Source organism: Antennarius striatus, chromosome 16, assembly GCF_040054535.1.
Source record: "Antennarius striatus isolate MH-2024 chromosome 16, ASM4005453v1, whole genome shotgun sequence".
Classification (NCBI taxonomy): domain Eukaryota; kingdom Metazoa; phylum Chordata; class Actinopteri; order Lophiiformes; family Antennariidae; genus Antennarius; species Antennarius striatus.
In genome coordinates, this window is record NC_090791.1 from 10,227,512 (window position 1) to 10,237,583 (window position 10,072).

Here is a 10,072-nt window from a genome sequence, read left to right on the forward strand (position 1 = left end):
ATGTTTACTGACATACTTTGGTACAAATGTAGGCTCAGTTTTAAGTAACATTACATACAGGATGCAGTTAGTGTTATGTTTATGAGTACAAATACAGTAGTCAAATACATTGTTTTTCATATATTTAATAGTAATCAAGGTAGAAAAAACTTGATAGCTACTCTTAAAATATATTCCATTCATACAAGAAGTGTACACGAACATTTGAACTTCTGTTCACAAAGGTTGTTTGAGTTTTGAAGAAAAATTACGAGTCGAAGTTTATTTTATTTTGAAGCATATCCGTAACTTTACGTCACTTCCTGTAATGTCGAATCTCCCGCGAGAAATCGTTATAATTACAGTTGAAATGATGGCGTCAAAGAAGGAGCGGAAGAGCATCCGGAGGTTTGTTTCTGATCAGCTCCGTGCTGAACCAGATCTCAGGTACAGTTAAAGCTTTCAACAGGTGTAGTTTGTACGAAAAATAGAAGTACAGGTCAATTCGTGTTGTTTGTGTTTTCTATTAACCGATGCTAACTTTGGTCTGTATCGGCGCTCAGCAATACGCGACATAAAATACCTCAATAATTAGTTGTCCAATTATTTCACTACTCAAATTAGCGGGATGTAGTGTATATACTTCTCTACAGGGCATTTATTTAACTTCGTGGGCGAGGTGGCTTGTTCGAGGTGACTAATTTTGCGAGTGACCGCCTGTAGTTATAGTGATTGCAATTAGTTTAAAATGTGGCCTGTCCTTTTTGGGAGTAATAGACACACAATAAATCCAATTATCATCTCTTGTCCTGAACTGGACTTTTCGTAGTGGCTGCATCAAATGTTTTCTAAAACAAACAAACAATTGAGTTAAGTTAAATGTTTTTTTTGTTAATTATTTTGTATACTTGCGCCCAAATGAACAACTTGTAAAGGGGGACGGCGCCTTGCTCAAGGGCCCTTCGGCAGTGCCCCGGAGGTGAGCTGACCCCACTGTCGTGGAGTGTAGTTATACTGTAGCTGCTAGCAGCATAAATTAGGAAATATCTGCCAAGAAACTATTTGTTGGGGAGTTACAGCCATTAGTTCATTATTTGCATTTTCACTGAATACAACAGGAAACTTAAGTTTTCTTTAAAAATTAAAATACATAGGACAGAAAAACTTTGTGGAGAGCTTAATTATGCACTGAAATTGAATTACAAAGTAACAGCTAAAAACCCTTTTTTTTCCTTGGAAGTACATGTTTTTTTATTTAATTTTTAGCTACTCAGCACTTGACATGTTAAACCTTCATATTAAATTTAGTTACATCCGTACTGAGCCAACTTTTATTCTGACACTTTCATAGTGTCTTTATGTAAAAGTAAGCATAAAAATAGCAAAAATCCTGAAATGTAGGTATGGCTGTATGTCTTGTTGAAATTATTTTATTTACACTTAAAAATACAGCAAGTAGCATCAGATTTCCATGTGTAGTACACATCTACACAAGAAACTTTCTCATAAACTAGCTCAAACTTAGTAGTGTTTGTCATGTGAAAATTTTTACTACCAAGTGCCTTCAAAATAAACCAGGTTGTTGCACAAAGTAAACATTTTGTTTTTCTAAAAGTTATCAGTTTAAAATAGACTGTAAATACAAGTGTTGGCTGTTATCATTTCAGGTACTTTCATATGTATTTCTCAGTCAAGCCTTGATTTATTTTTTTTTTTGATTATTAAGTTATTGTAACTTAAAATAATTCTTTCCCTCAAACACCTTGGTGTAATCTGTCTAATATCTTATTGCAGCACCTTGACCATAGGAATCTTAAAAAGACGATATCTGGCATTAGTCTGTTGTCAGTCACTGAGTCCAGAGGCCAAACATTTCATAAAACAGGTAGTTCAAGAGGAACTGAGGAAAATGCAGGTATCTGAATTTTCTCATATAGTTTACAGTATACATTTTTTTTGGTTTGGGATATTTGTAAGAGTCATTCATCTTCATGGCTCTAGATATTTCTGTACACATTTTTTTTTCCCCTCGGAGGCCAAGGATGACAGTGAAAGTGAAATGGAGATGGGAAAAGTCCAAAATAAGAGGAAGAGAGGAAAGGAAAAGGATGAGGTGGTAAGCGGGGAAGAGGGTGAATCCATGACAAAGAAATCCCGTCATCAGTCAAACTCGTCAGGTAGGTAGTGAAAAACAGTTTTTCATTGCAATTATATCCCTATAGTTTTAATCTACATTGTTTGGTTCTGAGTTACCTGACTACTAAAAATCTGCAATGTAGTGAAGCCGTGCATTTTGAAACCCGAAAAAGCGACGGATTACTGTAGTCACAGTAGTAGATGATCATAGCCACAGTCCAGGCGAGTCAACTGTTAGATTTATAGCCACAGTTTCTTTACTTATTATCATTCATTGAAGGTCACTGCCTTTCCAGGTAAACTCTGTCAGCCCTGAATTACCCTAACTATCTGGTTTGTTCCTTTTAACTCTTTTGTAACTCTGAAGCCATGTTGAATTTTTTTGTGTGGCAGATTTGGAGGATGAGTGCAAAACAGGAGGTGAGAAAAGTGAAGAGGAGGAGCAAGCTAAATCTGCTAATTCAGATTCTGAAAAAGAAGAGCAGGAGCACAAGAAATCAAAGCGAAAGATGAGTAGAAAAAGTAAACACCAGATCAGCAGTGAAGACTCTTCAGACAGGGAATTGAAGAGTTCAGAAAAAGATGTGGAAGAGAGTAACTGCAGTGATGATCCTAAAGAAATGGTGAATGCCAAAGCAAGTACTACGAAAAAACAGACTGTAAGCAGCGACACACATCAAGGGAACAAAACTGATGTTGATAAAAAGTCAGAAAAGGGTGACAAAAGTGGCAGCAGTTCTACAGATTCCAGTGAAACAGGTGAGCATATGTAACATGCTGTATTCATACAAAGTAATTCAGTTATGATGTTCTCACGCAGAAGAAAAAACTCATTTCAGATGATGAAAAGGATACAGAGACAGAAAATACACAACAGAGTAAAAAAAAATTGTTGAAAAAAGTGAAGAATTCCAAAGGTCAAAAGGTAAGCCCATGACTGACGTCTTCATATCTTGTGCAAACTCTTCCAAAATGAACTAATTTGAATTTTCCACAAGTTTTAAACCATAAACAACATTTTTTTTAATTCACACAATTTTTTCATAATATGAGACACATCATCTTTTGAAAAGCTGTACTGATTTTATTCTAAATCTCAATGATTGTCTTGCTTTCTCGGGCCATTAATCAATACTATATGTAACTCTTGAACAGATGGAGAAATGTGACAATGTTTCACTTGGACTCGTACTAAATTTGTCATTTTGAGTAGAAGTGTACCTAAATATCTTTTTGTGTGAGATGAATAGTGGGAACAACAAAGGTGTTAAAAGCTTTGCTGCTCATTGAAGAACTTGTATACAGATGAAGAATTTAAGTTGCATCTTGTCATCGCAGCCTGTCTGTTCATGGATATCTTTTGCAGGATGACCACAAGGCAGTTCTGAGGCTCAAGCGCTACATTTCTCTCTGTGGTGTGCGTCGAAATTACAAGAAGCTCCTAGATGGCTGTCACAGTGTTAACGCCAAGGTGGCAGTTCTAAAGAAGGAGCTTCAGGATCTTGGTGTCCAGGGTTCGTTGCACCACATGAACTCTCAGCAGAACATGCATTACGTGGCATTTCAAAATTGCATATTTTGCATATTTTCCAATTTCCCTCTCATAATTCCTTTGAAATAAAGTCAGTCACTGAATGCATATTAAATGGCAAATTTTGTAACTAGATAGATAGATAGATTATTAGGATGGCAATCCAATTCTAAATTGAATATTGAACTGTCTTTTGACACAATTTGATTAAGAATAGGTTAGAGTGGTAACCTATGTATGATTGTCCCACAGGCCATCTATCCATTCAGAAATGCAAAAAAATCAGAAAGAAGAGAGCAAAAGAATTGGAGGTTGCTGAGCTTGATGTCAACAACATTATTGTCTCAGAAGGTAATTATTTTTCTCTTGCAAGTTTGTTTCCATTACTGTATACCTTTCAGGTTTTCAGGGGAAAAAACATGATTATACATAGTTTCTTACTCGGTGAGATGGGTAGAAAAATCCTAACATAATTTTGCAGTGGATTCTCCTCTAGCAAAAAAAATCTTAATTTATTAAAACCTGTGGAATTTAACATTCCAACTTGATTAAAAAATTTTAATCCACAAGATAATAAAACAAATGAAATACTAATTGGTATAAATTAACTGGCTCAACAAAATGGCTATGATGCTGTGACATTGCACTTTTAAATATTATTGTTCACATTTCAAATATAATAATGGAATTCAGTTTATGTCCCGTCTATGGGTTCTGAGGCAACATGATTTGGCGCCATCTTCCCTCACTCCCAAGTAGCCATGAGGACAAAAACGGATAGAATGACAGTTATTTATTTCTGATGAATAAAAACAACAGCATATGCTTCAAACTCCAAAATAATACCCTGTCTGGGAATCTATTAACTTACCTGGTAAAATAAAACATATCACTAAAACTCTTACCTCCTTAGCTAAATAAGCAGGACAGCTTCACTAGAACGGAGTTTGCAGTCCACCCATACTAATCAGAAGAAAACAACAATAATCTCTGAACTAATCTAAACTGCACAATGTGTTTGGTCGGGAGAAGAGAGAGACTAGGAATGCCCACTGATACCTGCAAACTGATTTGTTGGCCCTTTTATATACTATGCTTGGCTTCTCCAAGAAGCACTGAGAGTAAAATTGCCAGAGTGGTAACAAGTGTAAACAGGAAATGCAAATTCATTATAATTCAATTAATTGATGAATTTTAGAAAATATATCAAATACTGGGAATTGGGATTTTTATATCATTGTTTATAGAAAAATATGCAAGCATTGTTAATGTGACGCAAGGCTTACAGTGGATGTAAATATAGTAAGCGCTTTTTTTAAAAAAAAAAGAAGCTTTTTTAAAATGTAATGATTTCTCTTACAACCACTGACAATGATTGAATGTTTAGTATTGTTATATTATATGAAATGTTATTTTATAGTGATTAAAGAAACTATTGTCCAAACCTCTTTCAGGTCGCCCCAGGCGCAAATCGGCATGGCAGGAACAACTTGAACCACGTCGTATGTATTATCGCACTGTGAAGTCTGATTCTGATAACACTGAGGAAAAGGATACCAACCAAGAACATCGAACACGTATACATTGGGACAGCGTCATTTATGATAGTACAGACAGTGACTGACCAGGACAATTCTTGCAAATGTCTGCAGGCTACATGAATATGTCACTTTTATAAAAAGTTGATAAATGTTTCTGAAGTTTTTTATATAAATTTATTGGATGAGATTGATACAGATTGTAACATATTAATGACAATTGTTGATAAATTCAATTTTTTATGTGGATATTTTTATAGATACATATGTATAGATTTTCCAAATAAAGTTTGTGTGTTCTTATTGTAGGTGTATACATAATTAAAACTGCTGAGTTAAAATGAAATACGATGTTTAAAAGTTCAAATAAGGAAAGTTAAGTCGGGAACCAGACGATGGTAATTGAACAGGTTCCCATGAAAGTTAGTGAAGCAAATGTATAATTAAAACATGGAACCGGAACTAAAGTGCTCTGATGTACGGAGTGGTTTACAGACGGACCTGTCCTTCGCTGAGATTTGACCGCCTTCATTCCTACGAATGAACGGAATACAGTACAGTACAGTATTAGTAAATCTGAAACGGTGGCACTTTTTCATTTTGTCTGAGGCAACATGTCAGGTGAAGCGATTTTTCCTTCGTGAGCATCTTTTCAGTTCTCTGCAAACATCTGAAGCGTGAAGGCGTCCTTCACGTTACACAGGTACAGTACTGTATTACTAAGAAAAGTGAACTAGGCCTGATGGAAAAGGTTAAATGAAATGCTGATAATTAACACCGTGTGCCTCTGAGCTGCGTATTTTAGACAATATTATAGGAGGAAAATAGAACTGAATACAGACAACAAAAAACGTCAATAGGAAATTAACCAACTACTGTACACACAATTGTTTAAGAGCGTACAGTCTTAACAGGGAAACATTGTGTTTCTGAAAGTTATATCCTTATTTAGAATTTTGAAACGTATTTTAAGACAGGCTGGAGCAGGGTCATGTAACAGCTGTTGCACACCCTCGTCTTTTAGCGTTTGGGGCTAAAGAGACAAATTGCTGTCATTTTGGAAGTGTTCCCTTTCTTGACCGATAATTACCGCTGCTAAAGCGTGGGGTCTCCCTTGTTGTATTTTTGCTTTCATAACACCAAACATTTTTTCAGTAGGCAAGTAAGTGAAACTGCGGTGTCAGTTTAGCAAGCCGCTTTATTATGGAGCCATTAGGTTGTAGTACATGAGGAAAGTGTTTTACCATTATCTTGCTGAAATAGGAACACCATCCTTGAACAACACGTTGTCCACTTGGTAACGCATGTTGGTCGAAAATCTTATCTTTCACTGTTCATGGTTCAAAAATGTTAAAAAAAAAAAAAAAAAAAGAATTTCAAACTTTGACTCAGTTTTCCAGTTTAGCTCAGGCCTGGAATTTTCTAAATGGTATTGTGGACATTCTATAAAATGGTATTAACGTAGAGACCGTACACTGCACATTTCATTCAGGAATGGATGATGACACACAAGATCAGGCTTTTGCTGAGCTGAAGACCGGACCGCTTGGAGGCTGGGGTGTTGCTCAGATTGCTGTAGGCACTGGGCTTGCTGTATATACAATGTGGGTTGGAATTCTCCAACCTGGCTTTCGAAAAGTCCCTTTGACGCTACAGGTGTGCTCTCAATCTTCATAACACTTTAAATAACTCAATGTGACTCTTACAATGAAGATATTTTAGAAATGTTATTCTTTTCTTGAGGGGCTTTTTAAATATCTTGCAGGTCCCATACATTCCTGCCAACAAAGCCCAAGTAGAAAATGTAATGACATTGCTCAAATGTCGAAAGGGAGGCCTTGTGGATTTGGGATCTGGAGATGGACGCATTGTAAGTGTAATCAAGATTTCTTTTAATCTTCTACTGATGGACAATGGGTTTTGATGGTAGTTATTTTAAAATCTTAAGGTGCTGGAGGCCCGTAAGCGCGGCTTCACTCCAGCTGTTGGATATGAGCTCAATCCCTGGCTCGTTCGTCTGGCCCGCTTTCATGCATGGAGAGCAGGCCATTATGAAAAAGTGTCATACCGCCGGGAAGACCTGTGGAAGGTTTGGCATGTCTTATATGTGTCACGAACTTGGAAACAAAAGTTATACCAGTTTCCATGACATGATGGCATTTCTTAGTTTTGTTGTAATTCATCTTGATAACAATATGCTATCATAAGAGCATGATACTTTCAATGGAAGTGTCCCCACTGCCACAATAAAATGAATGACACACTATAACTGCACCATATATTACAAAAATCTTTGTGAATACCTGTAATGCACAATAGACACAAGTTTTTTGTGGTTTAAGATGGCCCTCTGGTTCACATTAATTTGTACATATTCTTTTTTTTTCACATATTGACATGGTGCTTATATTATTTAACTGCTAATGAATTTGTTTGGGTTTTGTTTTTTTTTGTATTACCTATTTGTGCACACCACAGGTTGACTTGACAGAATGCAAGAATGTCACTGTGTTTTTGGCTCCTAGTGTGGTGAGTAACATTTATAATCATAAAGTGAAGTCATAAAAAGATTAAGTGAGATATTGTGGGGTTTGTGCCTGAATATAATACACATTCTTGCCTGTATTTCAGTCACATGACTGCAAGTTATTTTGAACTTAAATATCATTACGATTTTAGATTCTAAATGCAAACTTTATGAAAAGAATATCAGCACATGTTTGAAATGAATTTTTACTGTTACTAGTTACTCATTTGGGTGCACCAAGCAGGTGCTGCCCACCGCTCTATCTCCCCCTGCATGAATACAGGTCCCTTGTGTGTGTTTGTGTATTCAGGGCCTGTACACACTAATATACTGTATATGCATGTGAATATACCAACTAGAGTGTGTCACTAATTTCCCTTCAGGGATTAATCTACTATATAAAATAAAAAATAAAATACTTTTTGTTGTGCTCTATTATTGTGTTCTTAGCTTTCATTGCTGCAACAGAAGTTGCAAGATGAGCTTCCTGATGATGCCTTGGTAGTAGCTGGTCGTTTTCCCTTCCCTGACTGGACACCCTGCAGGATTGAGGGAAATGGTGTGGACAGAGCCTGGGCATATAGTATTCAAGCACAAAGACAGCACGAGAAACATGGCAAGCATACATCTGTTGAGAGCAAGAATGAAAAAAGTTAGCTGAAAGAATCAATTTGAAGATATATGCATCAAGTATTAGGCCTGCCAGAATAGTACTGTATAATTAAGTAGCTGGGTATAAAATAGGATTGGCTTTCTTCGGAATATTGAAAACTGCCAATGTTATTTGACTGTCAACACACTTTATGACAACGTCTATAAGAAGATATGTCTGAATAAGTTGTTGCATTCTGCTCAACTGTGGTACCGATGTACATAATCATGTATAAATCATGTTCAACAGTACAAAAGCTACTACTTCTACTTTTGGATGGATTCCCTTTAGTTGTCGGTAGTATTTGAATGACTAATGGTTTCTGTCAATATTCAAGAAAAAACACATCTTTGTTTCTGAAATGTTGCAAACATTTTGGGAATTATGTGCCTGGAGAAAGAAAGCATTGAAATGTTTTGATTTTGCAGTTTTTTCTGCTTTGTAGACTGTCTACCACACATCCAAAGATTATTTTGTTTTTGCGTTCTTGATTACTATTTAGCATGTAGAGTCTTTACATAAAGACAACTCAAACAAAGTTTTAGATTTCTTTTTGCAGTTTTCTACAGGAATGAAGAACTGAAAATGTTCATTTTTTTGATGAAAACCAATGATCATTTCCATTAAAACTATCATGACTGGAAACATTTTTGTGTCAACAAGTGTTGATTGTGATTGCAAGTGTTTGTTTTCCCAATCTCAGAATGCGCTGATATACCCAGTGTAGTAATAGAATCCCCGGACAGTGTGACAGAATTTCCTCTGTTGACATTTCATTTTATTTTTCATACACCAGATAAAATCTATCAAATGAATTTGTAGTGGTTGCTATCTCTCTTGACTGACAGATTGTACCTTTTATCTTGCGGTGATTATTAAAATAATTGTTCTAATTTACTATGGATTTAATTCTTGTATCATTCTGTTGAAATTCAATAGTGATTGACATTTTGGGATGTAAACAAAGATTTAAAGAAAACATGTATCACATTTTTTAAGAATGTCTTAAGCATGTCGTAAGCTGCGGCAGATATTGTTTATCATTCAAACAAAATGCTTAATGTCATTAACTATATATACAAAGACACATTTTATTGCAAACTACATAACTACACTGACTACTCAAAAGTTTTGATAATTAAACTGGGTGTTGCATATGAAAACTACAGAGAGGTGGCAGACAACCACGCAAGACACGCTCACATATTGCTTGGAGGGTCCTAGATACAAATCAATTTTGCAATTAAGATCTGCAGATGTAGATGCATCTAAAAAAAATCAGAATATCATGGAAAAGTTTATACTAAATATATGTAAAGAATCTCTTTAAATATTGGGGGGTGAGGGGGGGTAGATGTACGTACCTGCACATGTTTCCAAACATGGCTAAACATTCATGGATTAATTACTTTGAGGTGATGCATGGGTTCCCGTTTTCGTATGCCAATTGTTGACAATTCTTGTCATAATCTAGCCATATTGCTGCACTTGTGTCTTCCTAGGCTCCACTATAGCAGAATTATGCGTGTTTTGGTTATGATTTTGGATCTAATAAAAAGCTCAACAATTAAGAAGAGCGCACTTGCTTCTCAGGTTGTATTATGTAAAAAAAAGAATAATATGAAAAAGATTACTGGATATCGTGCTTTTATTCTTGTAACTGCCTTCGCTCGATCTCACTGGGGATTTCAGCAACTAAAGAGGAAGTT

The 10,072-nt window shown here is 35.8% G+C and overlaps 2 protein-coding genes across 4 annotated transcripts; both read left to right on the forward strand.

The window, feature by feature from the left end:
* The first annotated feature begins 315 nt into the window (after positions 1–315).
* hirip3 (HIRA interacting protein 3) lies at positions 316–5,419 on the forward strand. Of its 3 annotated transcripts, XM_068337342.1 has the most exons (8): positions 316–426; positions 1,774–1,894; positions 2,015–2,156; positions 2,509–2,874; positions 2,955–3,040; positions 3,482–3,629; positions 3,899–3,997; positions 5,101–5,418. In XM_068337342.1, the coding sequence occupies exons 1-8, from the start codon at positions 350–352 to the stop codon at positions 5,268–5,270; spliced, it is 1,209 nt and encodes a 402-aa protein (XP_068193443.1). In that variant the 5' UTR covers positions 316–349; the 3' UTR covers positions 5,271–5,418. The 3 variants fall into 3 exon arrangements, with proteins under 3 accessions (XP_068193443.1, XP_068193442.1, XP_068193444.1); XM_068337341.1 differs by having other exon boundaries at positions 1,774–2,156; positions 5,101–5,419; XM_068337343.1 differs by lacking the exon at positions 316–426 and having other exon boundaries at positions 1,841–1,894; positions 1,981–2,156; positions 5,101–5,417.
* Positions 5,420–5,704: 285 nt separating this feature from the next.
* antkmt (adenine nucleotide translocase lysine methyltransferase) lies at positions 5,705–9,254 on the forward strand. The gene is made up of 6 exons (XM_068337073.1): positions 5,705–5,887; positions 6,677–6,840; positions 6,950–7,054; positions 7,133–7,273; positions 7,663–7,713; positions 8,162–9,254. The coding sequence occupies exons 2-6, from the start codon at positions 6,679–6,681 to the stop codon at positions 8,366–8,368; spliced, it is 666 nt and encodes a 221-aa protein (XP_068193174.1). The 5' UTR covers positions 5,705–5,887; positions 6,677–6,678; the 3' UTR covers positions 8,369–9,254.
* The last annotated feature ends 818 nt before the right edge of the window (positions 9,255–10,072 follow it).

What these genes read in the sequence shown, in the direction of transcription:
- hirip3 (XM_068337341.1), top strand. Translation starts at nt 350, where the DNA reads ATGATGGCGTCAAAGAAGGAGCGGAAGAGCATCCGGAGGTTTGTTTCT. An exon ending in TCATCAGTCAAACTCGTCAG is followed by an intron (nt 2,157 to 2,508) that starts GTAGGTAGTGAA and finishes TTTGTGTGGCAG; the next exon opens with ATTTGGAGGATGAGTGCAAA. An exon ending in TCAGGATCTTGGTGTCCAGG is followed by an intron (nt 3,630 to 3,898) that starts GTTCGTTGCACC and finishes ATTGTCCCACAG; the next exon opens with GCCATCTATCCATTCAGAAA.
- antkmt (XM_068337073.1), top strand. Translation starts at nt 6,679, where the DNA reads ATGGATGATGACACACAAGATCAGGCTTTTGCTGAGCTGAAGACCGGA. An exon ending in AAGTCCCTTTGACGCTACAG is followed by an intron (nt 6,841 to 6,949) that starts GTGTGCTCTCAA and finishes AATATCTTGCAG; the next exon opens with GTCCCATACATTCCTGCCAA. An exon ending in GATCTGGAGATGGACGCATT is followed by an intron (nt 7,055 to 7,132) that starts GTAAGTGTAATC and finishes TAAAATCTTAAG; the next exon opens with GTGCTGGAGGCCCGTAAGCG.